Below are 17,704 nucleotides of genomic sequence, written 5' to 3'. Positions count from 1 at the left end.
GAGGTTGTGGCATATTAGAAACTTCTAATTTACAAAAGGAAGCCAGTTGTTTTAGAAAAAAATACTAAGTTCACACAAAAATTTACACATGAATGTTCACCACATTATTCATAATAGCCAAAACATGGAAACAATCCAAATGTCCATATAATAATAAATAAAATGAAAGGATGAACAAAACCAGAAATTCCAAATAAAGGAATATCATTTAGCCACAAAAAGGAGCAAAGCACTACTGGTACATGCTACAAAATGGTAAACCTTTAAAAATGCTAAGTGAAATAAGTTATGAGCATATGCTTCTATGTATTTGAAATGTTCAGAGTGGGCAAATCCAGAGAGACAGGAGTGCATTATAGTTGCCAAGGGCTCAAGGGCAATAGGGATTGACTGCTAATGAATATGGACTTTTTAAAAAATATTCTAGAATTAGACAGTGCTGATGGCTGTATAACTTTATAAAATATATGAAAAACTGCACTTTAAAAAGATGAATTTTATTGTAAGTAAATTATAGTAGTAAGTGAATTATGGTTTCAAAAAGGGTTTCTTACCTTGTAACTCTAACTGGCTGAGTAGTTAAAAAAGGGTGGAATGATGTACTTTACTTAAAATACCACTGTAAATAGGCTTTAAGAGGAAACTGACTAGAAGCTAGTTAGTTGATTACACTTAACTCTCAAATTCTATTTTCTTTCTGTTCTAACTTGGTGTTTTTCATTAATGAATGCTTATCCTGTATTATTAATGCTACTCTTTTCAATGAAATGCTGAGGTGTGAAAAGAAGGCTGGAGGGGTGGTTATCTATGGTTCTGTTTTCAGCCTGTCCTCTACTTTTAAATTGCAGCAAAACAGGAAGGAATATGTGTTACAGAAAATATCTAGTAAAAATTTTTGTGCCACTTCAATTGCCTCCACATGTAGAAACACATGCTGTGACTAACAACAGAAAAAGTGCCCACATCTATTATTTTTACTTTCAGTTTTTCAAATACTTGGAGTACAGGTAATTCTATGGTGTAGTGGTGCAGGAATAAAATAGAGTCTAGAATTACTAGATAATAACTCAGCACCCTAGAATTTTTAGTTTCTGGAGTTTATCATCCTTCTTAACCTGTTTTTCTTCATCCCTCTTCCCTTGAGATATTACTTCAGTTAAAAATTGCTTCTTCTACAGTAAAATAATTCATTTCTGATCTATAAATATATTAGACAGCTACAGTTAGAAGGTATGGGGCTTTTTTTTTTTTTGGTCTTTTTCGTTTTTATCGGTACCAGGAATCGAACTCATCACTGCCTGCTTACAAGGCAGGCGCTTATGCTGCTGAGCTAAATCCCCAGCCCCAAAGTATGGGGCTTTTCATTTTACTGATATGTAAAATGAATGCATGAGGAGGGAGACAGACACAGAGAGACGAGAGAAAGGATTTCTTAGGAATTTGAGTACAACTTGAATTCATACATGTCAAAATGGAAGGCTAGAACTGATAACCAAGGATATTCTCGTGATAATGATTATTACAGTGTAAATATAACAGCTGATAGAGCTATGCCTCTTAGATGCCACATTACTTCCTGGAGTAAACACCAAAATTATGACCTCCAAAAGCAGATTATAAGAGGGGGTGATAGAACAACTCTCAGACATAATCTAGATTAGCTACTGTTTGCTTGCAGTCTCAGAGGAAATGGCAAGATTCTCAAAGGTCTGCATCTTACTCTTGGTTCTTATGAAGTAGGGAGACTGCAAGATAGAGTAGAGTGAAGCTTGTGAAGTGATCAGTTTATGCAGATAATTTTATCCAATTTCTGAAGACGGTCATATTAGGAAAAGCCTAGACTCAGAGGTTCAAGTCTGGATATAATAGTGAAGTCTCTTTGGGTATCAGAAAAATTATTTTTACTATTTTTTCTTTGTACATAAAGATGATGTTGGTTAGAAAAAATTTAAATACTGTAGGAATTTTTAAACAAAAAGTCCTTATAAAAGTGTTTATAATGTTGTTTATTACTGATAAATATCTATTGAGCACATACTAAATGCCAGCCACTATTTCAGGTTTTGGGTTATAGTCATGAACTAAACATAAATAATATGGTAACTATAATTGACTATTACCATATTACTCAAATAGGTGAAGTTTATGTTTGGCAATATGTGGACAATGGCCTATATAAAATTACTAAAGTTACTTAAAAATCTTAAGATTTTAATTTATACTTTTTACTAATTTAGGCATGTTTTGTCCTCAGTTGAAAGGTTTACACTAGACTTAGCTTTTCTGAAAAAGCAGTCTTTGTTTTTATTCATTTTAAATCTTCCTCCTTTGTTTTGAAGAATCTTCCCACCACTTTTCATTCTTTCAGTTGTAAAAATGGAAATTTTTAATCTCATTTTTACTAAAATTAAGTAAATAATTATTTTTTATTTTAAAAATGAAAAAGAATAAACATGATGATACAACATTTCAAGCAAAATAAATTTCAAGCAAAATAAATAATTAGCACCGGTAAATGCACTGCATGCTCTTACCTTCAAAACAGTTGTTCAGATTACTAGATATAGTCATGAAAAAAATGATCAAGCAATCTAACAATGAAAGCACAAACTGTTCTTTCTGATGAACTAATAGAGATTAGTGGTTATCTATCTTGCATATATATTTAATTTTTTCCTTCTTTCTTTTCTCCTTTGCCCTAACCCAGTTGTTATTTTGTTTTGAGCAGTTTCTCTTTAACTTTCACAATATCTATTGTACATTTTGGATCTTATTTATTCTTTTAGTTTTTTATACTAGGGAAACACAATATTTACACCTGTGAGTTTGATTTATTTCACTTTTGAGTATGGTCTCAAGTTGCATCCATTTACCTGTAAAAGCCTCAAGTTTATCTTCCTTTATAGATAAGTAATACCCTATTGTATAAAAATACCACATCTCAACAACTGAGATCTTATCTTATTAAAAAGTTTTGCACATAAAAAGAAATCACCAATAGAGTGAAATCTCACAGAATGGAAAAAAATTTTAGCCAACTGTCCCTCAAGATAAAGGATGTATGTCTAGAACATATAAAGAATTGAAAAATATCAGGCCCCCAGTACTCAAAAACCCAATCAAAAAATGAGCATCTGAGATGAATATGCACTTCTTAGATGGAGAAAACAGCTAAGTTTAAAAGGATATTCAGGAAGAACTAGCAGTGTCTCCTGAGATCCATGCCATGTTGGAACTTAGGACTCTGGGAAGCCAAGCCAGCACCTTCCCTCCCTGGTAAGTGGTGGCAGTGTGGCCCACTGCAGCCCTTCCAGGGGTAGAACTAGCAGTGTCTCCTGAGATCCATGCCATGTTGGAACTTAGGACTCTGGGAAGCCAAGCAAGCACCTCCCCTCCCTGGTAAGCGGAGGCAGGGTGGCAGACTGCAGCCCTTCCAGCGGGAGAACCAGCAGTGTCTCCTGAGACCCGCCATGTTGGAACTTAGGACTCTGGGAAGCCAAGCAAGCACCTCCCCTCCCTGGTAAGCGGAGGCAGGGTGGCAGACTGCAGCCCTTCCAGCGGGAGAACCAGCAGTGTCTCCTGAGATCCACACCATGTTGGAACTGAGGATGCTGTGAAAACAAATGACCATTCTGCCTCCCTGCTTAGCAATAGTGAACCTACTGCTACATGGCCTAGAGTCAAATACCCCCCCACCCCCACCCCGCGCTCTTAGCAAATGGGAACCAGAAATCTGAGCACCTCCTGGGAGGTTGACCATAGCAAATAAGGGGGACTTCCTTCTACCATTTCTTTGAAGGCAAATATTTTTATTACTCTTTTGCTCTTTTCTGATTAATTGTACTGCTCTATTCAATATTCTGTTTTGATAAGTTCTATATTTCATCTCATTTTGATATACGGGATTGAAAGAACAACTATTACAAAGATAACAAAATATACTGTGATATCTATTACTGTTATCCCGGTAACCTGCTATGAAGTTCTGTACCAATTTCACTGTACGATCTTAGTTGGCTTTATTCTGACTTGTTCTGTTGTATACTTTCAAAATAAAAATTAAAAAAAAAAGGATATTCAGGCTTGTTATTTTAGCCTGTGAATAACCATTAACATATTACTGTCCCATAAGGCAAAAAACAGACCAAAAAATAACTGTAATACTATCAGCTGATCTTAATAAAGCAAAATTAAGGTATCATTACCTGAATCACCAAATCAGCAGTTTCTTAATGTTTTTTTTTTTTTTTAAATACTCTGCTACCTTCCATGTTAAAACATGTCCTCAGTTAACTCATTTATCTGTGACTATGAAACTCTTTGGAGCCTTCAGCCAAATCACTTTTCTTCTTTATAAACAGTTCTCTTACCTCTTACTTAACTTGCTTGTCAGCCCATCTCTACACTATATTTCAGAACCTACAGAATTGTTCCTTTCACATGGTGGTTTTGTGGAAAAAGTATACTGTATTCTGAAGATGCACTAGCCAATGAGAGAGAACAACACAGTCAGAAAGTCTTTATGCAAAGAATGGAAAAAAGAAATTATACAATTGTACTTTGTACATTAAATGTATAAACCACTGGCAGTTTTTGCTACTGATAGTTAATAATGTTTTTAAGCTTTTCAATGCATTTAACAAAATAATACACTGAGCCTTATCAACAGTTGACTTTGCTGATTTACCATGAAATACCATCTAAAACAGGAGTCAGCAAACTTTCCATAAGAGAATATTGGTTTTGACCACGGGCAATGTAAGGCCAAATCTAGCCTACTGCTGACAGTATCACAGTCACACCTACTCATTAACATATGATCTATGGTGGTTTTTGTGCTCTACCTGAAAAGTGAAGTAGTTAAAATAGAAATTTTGAAGCCTAAAATATTTACTATCTGGCCACTTACAGAAAAGTTTGCTGACTCCTGGATCTAAAATATGGCAAGATACTAAATGTTAATAAAACTAAGTGGTAGATGATAAGTATCTATCAACTCCAGGTTTAAAACACTTCATGAAAAGAAAAAATTAGACTCCATCCTGGAGGGCGAGCTGGCAGGAAGACAGCGAGTCCGTGCTCTGCACCCCTCCATTCCATCCTGGAGGGCAGCCCAGCAGGAAGACAGTGAGTCAGCACTCTGTTCCCTTCGATTCCACCCCGAGAGTGGACCTGCTTGAAGTCAGTGAGTTTGTGATCTTGGCCTCACCCATTGCATCCTAGAGGGAGGGTTGGCTGTGTAAGAATGCAAGGCTGAAGGGAACCTCAAGACCCAGGACAATAGTCCAGTGCACAGAAGCACACAGATGCCAAAATCAGGTCCATATCCAACACATCTCTGGGATGCAACATAGACATTAGCACACAACTTTAAACATCAGAAGAAACTGAACACAGACACCCCACAGACACCACCAGCAGCCATCAGAGACCAGTACCCAGTTTCAGTGAGGAGAACCAGTCACCCAAGCTACCATGCACCTGCCACTATTAGGGAAGCCTCAGAATAGCTGTGCATGTCTGCACCCCAATATTGCCCTGGGAACCTAGAATAAGAGAAACCCAAGTGCCTCATCCATTCCCCTACACTGTGGGCAGGCAGCCAACATGGGAAGTGCCTGAGACACAACAACCCACTGTATGGCACAGGAAAATGTCAAGACGAAGAAGCAAAAAGGAGTCTCTGTCCTTGAACCCATGAAGAGCAAGTCTAGGAGATGTAAATATGGAAGAGATTGGAAGTTGCACACCTGAAGTTTCTGAAGTGATGGCAACAGAAGTAAAGAAACAATTTCATAAAGCTCTAAAAGAAATGAGATCATATTTATGTTTTTCATTTCTTCTTTTACCTATCTATTATGAGAAGCATAATAAAGGAATAAGGAAAAAGCAGTGGTAGCTTGCCCATCAACTGCTGCACATATCTAAAGAAGGCATGGATAAAAAATAGAGCATAGGAAAATGAGGGAAATCTTGAATGAACAATATAAGAGATATAGGATGCATGAAACAGATTTAAAGTGATGTCCAGGAATTTAAAAATTCCATCAAAACCTGGCAAAATCACTTAAAGAAACTTTCAGACCTCGAGGGCAGGTTAGCAGCTAGCAACTGCAAAAGAATAGATCTGTTACAAATAACATGGAACCAGGAAATAACAATTCAGTAGCTGTAAGATGATATAAAGAAAAATAATTTAGGAGTGATAGGTGTTAGTAAAAATGCAGGCATTAGCACAAATGAAATAATAAAGCGAGTTTCAGAAGTATAGCAGAAAACTTCCTAAGCATGGGGAAAAGACCTGACATGCAGATAAGTGAGGCATAGAGAACTCCAGCTAGCCTAATCAAAATAAATCTGTACCTACACATCTAATATAATCAAGATCCTAGAAATTCAACACAAGAATAGACTATTAAAGGCTGTTCACCTATAAAAGAAAACTCATCAGAATCACGATAGACTTCTCAACATGAAATATCAAGTCAAGAATAGCTTCAAGTAGAGTATTTCAAGTCCTGGAAAAAAAAAAAAACAATTTCCAGATCAGATTGATATACCCTGCAAAACTATCTTTCAAAATTAATGGAGAAGGGGCAGGGGATTTAGCTCAGCAGCATAAGCACCTGCCTTGCAAGCGCTCAGTCGTGAGTTCGATCCCTGGTACTGGTAAAAAAAAAAAAATTAATGGAGAAACAACACACTTTCATGACAAAGAACAACTGAAGAAATTCATGACCGCCAAACCAACCCTAAGAATACCAAAGGATATTCTAGAGAGAGATACAAATGACTGCAGTTCTAGGAACAGCGATAGAGGAGAATCACTAAGCAGGGCAAGTAGTTGAATGGAGGGGAAAAGTAGGCAGCCAACAGCAGGAAAATAGCATGGCAGAGATGAGCCAGTGCATGTTGACCACAACCATGAATGTAGATGGCTTCAATTCACCAATAGAAAGAAACACAGGCAGAGTGATTGGGAGATAGGATCCATCAATATCCTTTATACAAAAAACATAGTTAACTCAAAAGGAAATTCATAGATTAAAAGTCAAAGGAGAAGAAAACAATGCTCCATGTGACAGGGTATAAGGAAAAGGCAGGGGTAGCTTGCCCATCAACTGCAGCATGGATAAGAAACAAATGCATTTGTATACAATGTAAATCTACTCAGTTATAAATAAAGATAACTTCAAGGCTCTTGCAGGTAAATGGATGCAACTTGAGAATCATGATCATGGGTAAAATGGTTCAGTCACATGAGTGAACATTGTGTTGTTTCCCTAAGACTGAAGGAATTAGTGGGATCCAAAATGCACAAATAGATGTTGTGAAATTGAAAGTGGGGGAGGCATCTGAAAAGGGAAAATGGGATTACCTATTTCCTATTATCTTGTTCTGAAGCCATGCATTGTTTTCATTGTTCTGTTTTGTTCTATTATATTGTTTTGATTTTATCATCTCAGATAGTATGGGCAGTTATTTCAAAGACAACAAAATATATTATGGTAGCCATTGTTGATTTCCTATTATCTAGTTTGAAGCCCTATATTGCTTTCATTGTTTTGTTTTGATTGATTTTATTATGTCTGATGGGATAAGCTGCTACTTTGAAGATAATAAGAGGCATTATGGTAGCCATTGTTGATTTCCTACTGTCTTGTTTTGAAGTCCTGTGTCATGTTCATGGTTTTGTTTTAATTAGCTCTATTCTGTTTTGTTTGGTTTGGTCTTATTCTTTTCAAAATAAAAAAAAATTAAAAGAAGAATGGGAGGCACCTAAATTAAGGAACAGTTTGTCTTTTTGCATTAAGTATCATTGTGAAGAATATATCTTATCTCTTTAAATGTTTTTCATCAATAATCTTTCAAATTTTATTAATCAAGAAATCTTACCAAGTTTTATTCTATTCTATGATAGTAAAACCTGTTCATAAGAAGAGTAGAAAATAGTATTTTTTTCAGAAGTAGCATTTCAGAAGTAGATTTTTATTTCAGTCAATACCTGTAAAAAACCTGGGAACTTCATTTAAAGCTTAGTAGGGGATTATTAGCAGCTCTACTTAGGGATATCACTGAGGGCCTGTCAGTGCTTTTGAGACTGGGGAAATCTTTTTTTTCACAGGAGATAACTGAGGGCTGAAAAACAACAAAACAAAACACAAAACGCTGTATCATAGTAAGTGTTTCTGGCTATAATGATTGTGAGATGTTATACAGGTCATCAGGGAAGGTCGTAATTTTCTTTTACTAGGCTGTCATGGGGCAAACAGTTAATACATCTAAATGCTAACTGCTTAATGTGCTTTAGCTCATAACTGGTAGCTCTTAAAATATTACCACTTGGGATACTGCTATATAGGTTTTTGTTTTCTTTATAAGATTTTAAGAACATTAATATTTTCTGTGAATATGAAAGTATTTATTTTTGAAATTGATTCCCAGTTTCTTTCCCAGTGATGACCCAAGCTAACTGTTATGGTTGATAAGTTGTACTAACATGAGAAGTTTAGAAGTTTAACTGAGAGACTCAGCAGGGAGTCAGGGTTCCTTTTTCGTAAATATGCTCATCCTGTGCAAAGGAGGGCAAGGAGATTTTGTGAGTGCTAAAGAGGCCCTGAATCAGGGGTGGGGTGGCCTGTGTACAATACAAGGGAGGAGAAGAGGCTTGTTTTCACCCTTTTTTGCTCTGGTTGCTACCTTGAAATATCGTCCCTCTGCTATGCGCTAGCCTGCCTTGCAGCTAGCTGATTATGGACTGAAATCTCTACAACAGTGAGCTAAATAAAACTTTCCTTCCTTCATTTTGGGTGTGGGATGTCCTGTCCCAGCAACTAGAGAACAGTAACCAAGACATTAACTAACGGTATTAACATTTGTGAATCAAATGTGAGACTTACACAGAAGGGTGCTGTGAACACCTAAAGATTCTTATACTTAAATCATTTTACAACTGTAAAGATACATGGTTTAAACTTTAATAGTCTCTAGGAACCACAGATGTGCACAGAATAGCAACCACAAAGTATACACAAAGTAAAACTATTCATCTTATCACAACTCAGCTTCTTTCCCCTGCTCAAATGAATTAGTTTTTTTGTTTTTTGTTTGTTTTTCTGAACAGGGTCTCGCCATGCAGTTCAGGCTGGTCTTGAACTCACTATGCAGCCCAAGCTGGCCTTGAACCTGAGGTGATTCTCCTGCCTCAACTTCCCAAGTGCTGGGATTATAGGCATAAACTGCCATGCCCAACATTCAAATGAAAGTTTTAATAAGAGTAAAACAATGTATCACTTGATTTTTAACATGGCCACATAAATGTTATTCATAGTATTTTAGTTGTAAAATGAGAGTACTATGTAATATTTAGGAATATATAAAAATGCATAATTAACATGACAAAATACTGATGATCAAAGAGACCACTGCTTATACTGAGTCCTCTCAAGGAACTCACCCTTCCTTGGTTGCATCTCCTTTCCCCAGGGTTAACTGCTTTTCTAAACACTCTATTTGCTGCATCCACATATTTCTTCATACTTTTGTATAAATTTACTTATTTTGGGCTGGGGGTTTAGCTTAGTGGTGTAAACAGCTGACTGGCAAGTGTGAAGTCATAAGTTTGATCCCCAGTACCAACAAAACAAACCAAATCAAAACCAAACCAAAAAAATTCACTTATCTTAAAAATTCAAAGCATTATTTTATAGCTTGTTTCTATGTCTGTGAATTCATGCAAGATGACACATGAAATTTACGTGACAGAGATCATGTTTCCCAAATAGTCCAAATGCCTTTGTATGTTTCCCAGCTTTTCAGACGGGAACACTGGACTATGAGTATAAGATAAGTGTGTTAGCCTACGACAAAGCAGTTAAAAGCATCATTCCTTTCTTTCCCTTCTTCTGTGAACTGATAAAGCCAGATGAGTCAATGAGGCAACAGTAAAAACATGGATCCTCCATCAGCCTGGGTCCTTGAATGAGGTGCCAAAGAGTACCTTGATAGTTCATAACTTGTGAAATGAGCAAGGAATAATCTTGTGCAAAGACACACGTATGTATATTCACATGGGCAGATAACTGCCTTTCTGCAAGTATTTAAAAAGAATGCTACCACCAGGTGGATACATTCAAGCCTTCTGAAAATACTTTTAGGATTCTAGAATGATACTTACTCTCACTTGCCAACTTCACATGCTCTAGTAACTACCTTTTTTGAAAATATATTGAACTAACTAACTATACTTTCAGATATATGCTCACATCCTCCTTTTCTGGAATGTTTTGTCTCTCACCAATAGAACTTTAAATTCCTTAAGAATCATGTCCTTGTTGACTGAGGTGGACCATTCCGGTAATCCCAGTTAGTTGGGAGGCTGAAGCAGGAAGATCATAAATTCCAGTTTGAGCCAATTTGGGCAACTTAATAAGACTTTACCTCAAAGTAAAAAATAAAAAAAGGTGAGGATGTAGCTCAGTAGTACAGTACTTCCTTAGCTTGTGCAAGGCTCTGAGTTTAATGCACAGCACTGGGGAAAAATCATGTCCTTTCTTCTCTTGTATCTTTCTTTACTTTAGAGAAGTCTACACAGGCATGCAGTAAAGACTGGATCCTCGGTTGACTGGGAAGGATAAGAACTAATATTAAATCCCTATTTTACGTAGCAGTGTTCTTCAGTACTTGTACTTTACATACTCTATCTAGATCCTTACTATTTCCACTATATGGTTGAAGATATTAAAGCTATAAAGGTGTGAAGAGGGAAGTCTGTTTGATTGTAAAGCCTTTTCTTCTGACTGAGATCATTCCTAGTGTAGAACATAAAGTGGCTAACAAAAATAGATTTTGTTGATAAATTTTGCAAACATTAAAACATTTCTTTAGAGACTGCTCAAGATGTAAGATTATTGGGTCTTACCTTGATCACTTCTGGGGTCTGCTGAATCAAAACCATTGAAGTAGTGTCTTTGGGTTTATCACCAACAGGACCCTTACAGACTGATAAATTTGTCTTAGAGGAAGTTGTCAATGTTTCTTGTAGAATTTGCATCATTTCTTTTTCCTGGGATAGGCTACCTCTGCCTGATTTGCAGTCGACTAGTTCTTGAGCAAAGTCTTCAATACTTTCCAGAATTCGTAGTAAGAGGGCTCGATCCTCTTCCTCTATTTTGTGTCCATTAGTTTCAATAATCCTTGATAGACAGGAAGGTGAGACTTTATCCACAGGTGAAGAGACTTTAGATTTAGATTCAGTGTCTACAGGGAGCTGGTCAGTCAAATTACTGTGACTATTTAGAGAACTGGAGGTTTTACTCTTGGTAAGTGGCTCCCTTAGAGAGGTCTCCATCTTCTGCGAAAATGATTCCAAATCCATTAATAATTTATCTATCTCTTCCTGACTGTTGGAGTTAATAAAATTTCTCTGGTCTCCTGTTTCCATTTTAGGAACTTTAGATTTAGGGTCTTCTTCAGGCAGATGGACAACTGATTTATCAAACATTTTACCAATTTCATTTTGTATTAAGGCAGAAGAATTTTTAAGATGAGTGCCATGGTCTGAAAATTCTGCTCTATGTTCATTTACCTTTAGCAGCTGATGACAGGGCCCATTCTCTGTCATTTGTCCTTTTTTTAATAATGCCTTCTTTCCATCTGACTCTTCTTCAATATACAGAGTCTCTATTAAGTCTCCAGAAGAAACATTCTCCACAGGGCTCATGGTTAATGATGGTGATTGAAGCTGGACAGCTTTTAAAGTTCTGGAATCATCTACCTCCAAATTATATAAAGAATTCGTAGTGTTGTTTGGGATGGGTTTTACAATGTTCATTTTCCTAGAACTATGCTTGTCATCTTGGAATTCAATAGTTTGAAACTGTCCAGAGCCAGGGGCTGAGAGCTGGACAACATCTTCATACTTAGGGGGCTGTTCAGTGCCATATATTGGTGAGAAGGGAGTCAGCTGTAAGCTAGGCATATTACTGATGAGCTCTGTTAAATCTATGGGCTCATTATTTCCAGGCTGCATAAATTCAAATGGTAACTTTTTCAGGTAGGATGCTAACCTGGTCATTACATTCATATAGACAGTTTCAGAACTATAAAGTGTATCATTACCACTTCCTTCATTGATGCTACTTCCTGATTTTTTCTTTATGCACTGTTTTATGATATCTGTGCATTTTTTCAAATCCTCAGAGCATTTCAGTAAGATGTCTAAACACATTTTTATGTCTGTGCCAGAAGAAAAATTATCTATCTTATGTTTTTCCAAAATCTGAGTAACCAGGTCTTCTTCAGAGAAGTTCTGAAGAAGCATCGAAGTTAGGTTTGTCTCAAGTGAGTTTCTATGAGACAAAGATTTTTCCTCAACAGAAGAACTCCTGAGTAAACCAAAGGATGAAGAGGTCTCATCATTGTTATAATGGCCACAGAGCAAGTCAAAGTCAACAGACCTCCTATTAAATGAGTCAGACTTAACTTTCCTTCCCTTTTTGTAAGCCACATGGTTAGAGTTTTTTACTTTCTCCAACGAAAATTCCTTTATTTTCCCACTGGCAAAACTGATAGCTTCTCCTGCAATGTCCTTTAAATTGCAGCTGTTCTGAAACGCAGACGTTCTCTTGACTCTGTGCATGCCTGTGAGGACGTGATGGGTATAGTCGTCATCTGCTGTGGATAATCCATTTTCGTGGGGTAGAAACACAGAATTCAGATCTGCATCTTTGAACTGAGACACAGGGATCTGTAAGAGGTCTGCACAAACACTATGATGTACTACAATGCAGTCAATTCCATGTGTGAAGGTATGGCAGGTTCCAGTGCAATAATGTATAGCTTGCTCAAAACGTCGATCTATCACCACACTGCTGTAGTGGTTCACGGTACTAACCACAAGTCTGTAAGTTGCTGCCATTTCATCAAATCCACTGTGGTGGGACTTGGAACTGTCTAGAAATTGTTTTAAGAAAAGTCACCTAAGTGACACTTAACTGAAAATACATTTGGTGACAGTATTCTGTGGGTACAAATATGGCTTCCCACAATAGGAAACCATTTAAATTTGAGGTTTGATTAGCTATCAGTATACAGTAGCTGCTGCACATGTGTGCTTGTATTATCAAGTCTAATAATTTAATAATTGTTCATTTTAATTTAGTAATATGATACAACTAGATTATTTTTTATGAAAGAATATCCTTTTAGTTCTTCAATGCAGAACTTTGTCATAAATCTCAGTTGGTACTATAGATGTATTATGATAACTGAGTCCTCCAGAGATTTAAATGATCCATTTTTCTATGAATGACAAACCTGTAATAAAAGAAGAAAACAATTTAAAGGAAATATATAATATAAGAACTTTTCTGGCTTCTTTCTTTACATCCAATATGCAGTTAATTACTAAGCACTACTTCTTACTACTAATCGCTGATACTCAACAGAGGCCTTTGTCAGTCTACACGCTTTACTAGGAGTAGTATTATTTGAACTCTGCCTTTGTTGCATTTTCATTCTAGTTGGAATTTTTTATCCTACTCTTCCTGCCCCCATATATGACTCTAACAAATTTAAATTTAGACTGAGTTATCATTTATAGCTCAGGAATTCACAGTCTGATTCACTTTCAAGTCCTATAATATTTGTTCCTATCCACCTATATCTGAATTTTTCATTAAAAATGTATATCTGTGTTTTCTGTTATCAGCCATTGCTTCCATCAATCTAACAGTCTCAAAGACTGCTAACACGCAGTGCCTGTTCATGATATTAAAACTTCCTCTACACATGGAAATTATTCTCTCAAATTGTTTCATATTTAGAGAAAAACTGTATTGCTGTTCTTGATCATATCTTCCAGTCTGTCTCATACAGATGTCTGTTCATTAAATAGATATAATTTACTTAACCATTCTCTTACTTAAAAAAAAAACTTTTAAAACATGTAGTTGTGGGCTGGGGATTTAGTTCAGCAGCATAAACCCCTGCCTGGCAAGCACGAAGTTGTGAGTTTGATCCCTGGTACCAAAAAAAAGAAAACAAAACAAAAAACATATAGTTGCTTTCCAAAAGGTTCCATCAATGTATCCAATCAACAATTTTTGTTTACTGGCATAGCCAATCAAACCCATGGGTTTGCTACCCTAATGTATACTAGTTTTCTTTATTATTTTATTTTGAGACAGTCTAAGTTGTCCAAGCTGGATTTGCAGTCCTCTTGTCTCAGCTTCCCAAATAGTTGGCATGCATTACCACAACCAGCTTCAATCAACAAATACACATCACATGTTAAGTGCTAAGATATAGCAGTGGATAAAATAAAGTCCTATAGAGGTGACAACATTGTTGTAAAAAAAACCCACAACATGTATGCAAACATTTAACTTATCAGATGGTTGGTTGTATGTTATGGAGAAAAACAGAACAAGGCAGAGTTTAGAAAGGATGAAAAGGGCGGTTTTATTAAGGGAAGTCAAGGAAGACATCACTGACAGGGACAGACATCTAAAAGAAGAGATAAAGCAGGCCAAGGAGCTATCTATTATAAGGTAAGTCATCTTAGGCAGAGTAACCATAACTGCAAAGGTCTTGGGCAGCAGCATGTTGGGAGCCGCTGAAGCCGTGCACACCACATGTGCAAGGCTGGGGCATGGCAGTCCCAAGAACAAAGAGTGCCCAGGGCAAGCCACGCAAAGAAGCTGCTTCAGCTCAGACAATACCTAGTCCTACCACAATCCAAACTGTGAGTTACTAGGACAAAGGGTATCATGTGACATTAAGTTGCTAAAATGTATAAATAAATGTCCCTGCTATGAGGGGAGTTTCTTTTCTTCCCATCAGGTGAGTAAGGGTCCACCTGACCCCAGCTTTGCCTCTTCTTTATTTTCTCATCCTCTCACAGTCCTTCAACTACGGAACCTCAAGGGCCACATGGGTCACTGCATGAGTACATGTAATTTACTAGTAGAGTGACCAAGAGCTATAAAGTGGATGGAGCAGAGAAAGCAAGGAGAATATGGGAGATAAATAAAGAAAGGAAAGGCAAGAGTCTATATCATGCAGACTCTTTACCATTATACTGAAATTAGCTTTGAGTGAGTTGGTAAACTGATAGCTAATGAACAGAGGAATGACGAGATCAATTTGACATTTTAAACTGATGGATTTTGGCTGTTATGGTAAAAAATGTAGAGAAGCAAGATAAGAAGCAGGTAACAACTTCTGAAAAAATGATGGAGTGGTAAACAACTACTTAGCTTCTCCAAGATTCACAACCCAGATATTGGAAAACAACTTGGGGAAGAAAAAAAGGAGGGAAGTGGTTCCCTGGGATATCTTAAGAATCTGAGAGGAAAAATGGAGCCTACAATGTTATTGAAAAGACAAAACACAACATAGAAAAAAAGGAGGAATTCAAGCTTTTTTTCTGACTCATAGCTTGTGGCTCTGGAGAAAGGAAGATTGAATCTATAGAGAGAATGAAAACAGGAGACTCCAGAGGCCTTCATGGAAAAACACAGCAGTGGAATAGACCAGTGGATACTGTCTGTCACAACAGACAGTGAGTGACTCTAGTCCAAGCACCTGCCATATCCCCTGGTCAGAGTGGTCAGATGCCCTTTTGGGGAAAGGTTCAACTGAAGCTAGGACTCAGAGCAGCTGTAGGTAGCTTTATTTCAGGGCTCTCTGGGGTGTGCTCCCCAAGTAACTAGTTGAGGTACAGCCATGGGATATAGCCATGATCACAGTATTAAAAGAAATACCCAGAGAACTTCGTTTCTGAATTAACTACACTAAATCCACCTCTGCCAAATTAACCAAGATAGTCAGACCTTGGGCCTGTGGCAAAGAATTATAGTTAGCTACACCCAAATTACACCACTGAAAAGTAAATAAGGAGTTCTCTACACTAGCCAACAAAGTCTTTAGGTTATAAGCGTCCACAAACCTCAGCACAAAACAAAAATAATACACACAGGAGACAACAAGGCAATAAAATGCCTCCCAAAATTCCCAACTTCCCTGAAGCCAATCCAGGGGACACAAAGGAGCAGAATAAACCACACATCCATATTACTTGAGAAGTTAACAGAGGAGGTTAGAAAATAGCTCAGAGGTACTCAGAGGAATTAACTGAATAGAAAATGGAAGTAATAGCCAAAAAGATATAGGAGCTTTCAGAAGACACTAAAAAGATAGATTAGCTAAATAAAACAATACAAAACATGAACTACCAGTTTACTGAAGCTTTAGATCCATGAAAATGTTTCAATCAAAAATTCAGGAGATTACAATCATATTGAAATGATGGGCAGCAGAAGTGACTGATGTGAGGACAGACTTTCAATACTAGAAGATAGTAATGCCTTCAAAGCCAGTTACACACCTAAAAAGAGAAAGAACATGAAAAATGGATCCAACAACATCTACATGATGCAAATACTAACTTAAGAAAAATCTGAATAAGTGAAAAATCATAAGACAACACAAATGGCATAAAAAACCTGTTGAAAAAAATAATGGCAGAAAATTTCCCAAATACAGGAAAATGAAAGAGATAAGGAAGCCAACAATGCCAACAAGTAAAAAAGAATGAATATACCTGGTGTTCGGAATGGCTAAGCAAAAGGGAAAAAAATAAGGAAATAGTGACAGGAAAATAATCAAAGAAATAAGTTGGTAACTTTCAGTAATAATTTTTAATGTCAATGCTGTCAATTCCCCAAACAAAAGATTGGTAGAATGGAACAAGAAACAATATGAAGTACGTAAGAAACATGATTAAAAAAGAAACTCACAGGTTAAAAATCAAAGGATGGAAAACAATATTTTATGCAACAGCAGTTTGGAAAAAAAGCAACAGTTGTTATACTAGTTTCAGACAAAGTTTATTTCAAGCCAAAACTGACCAAAAGAGTCAGGTCATTACATATTGGTAAGGGAAAAATTCTACAGGAAGAATTAACAATTATAAATATATAGGCACCAAATATTAATTCACAAAGCTTCATAAAACTAATACACACAAAGAATTAGATAAACACCAATATCACTGTAATGGGGGACCATAATACCCCACTGTCACAAATGGATAGATGAACTACACAAAAACCAACAAAAATACCCCTCCAAAGTTGAAACAAATCTTTAAAAAAAAATTGATTTAGTAAATACCTACAGATTTTTCTGTCCAATGACAGAATACACATTGTTATCAGCAGTATATGGGACTTTCTCCAAAATAGGCCACATGCTAGCCATAAAACATGCTTAAATAAATGCAAAAGAATAGAAATTATCCCATGCATACTACTGGATACAATGAAACTAGAAATCAATGGAAAAAGACACTACAGAAACTATGCAAACACATGGAAATTAATAATACCCTCCTGAATAATCAATTTATCATAAATAAATTTAAAGAATTAGAGTCTACAATCAAATGAGAATGCCATTATGTCATACTAGAACCTATGGAACACAATGAAAAGAGTCCTAAGAAGGAAGTTTATAGTGGCAAATTCCAGCATCAGGAAAATAAAGCAAGCTCAAATAAATAATCTAATAATGTACCTCAAGATCCTAAAAAAACAACAAACAATCCAAACCCAAAGCTAATATAAAGAAGGAAATTATAAAGATTAGAGCAAAAATTAATGAAACTGAGACTAAAAAAAAGTATAAATATTCCTTGTGT

The 17,704-nt window shown here is 36.4% G+C and overlaps 1 protein-coding gene across 3 annotated transcripts in view; it reads right to left on the bottom strand.

Annotated features, from left to right (window-relative positions):
* Nucleotides 1–17,704, bottom strand: part of Ppp2r3a (protein phosphatase 2 regulatory subunit B''alpha) — a 161,984-nt gene that overhangs the window by 109,622 nt on the left and 34,658 nt on the right. For all 3 annotated transcript variants that reach the window (XM_063249039.1, XM_063249041.1, XM_063249040.1), the window contains one exon: nt 10,922–13,317. In XM_063249039.1, the coding sequence (XP_063105109.1) occupies nt 10,922–12,919 (1,998 nt within the window). In that variant the 5' untranslated portion in view covers nt 12,920–13,317. The remainder of the gene's footprint in view (nt 1–10,921; nt 13,318–17,704) is intronic.

Source organism: Cavia porcellus, unplaced genomic scaffold (assembly GCF_034190915.1).
Source record: "Cavia porcellus strain 051 isolate PalLab524CR breed Dunkin Hartley unplaced genomic scaffold, mCavPor4.1 scaffold_5, whole genome shotgun sequence".
Lineage (NCBI taxonomy): Eukaryota > Metazoa > Chordata > Mammalia > Rodentia > Caviidae > Cavia > Cavia porcellus.
Note: the sequence above shows the minus strand (reverse complement) of the source record. Positions and strands in the feature narration are given on the sequence as shown.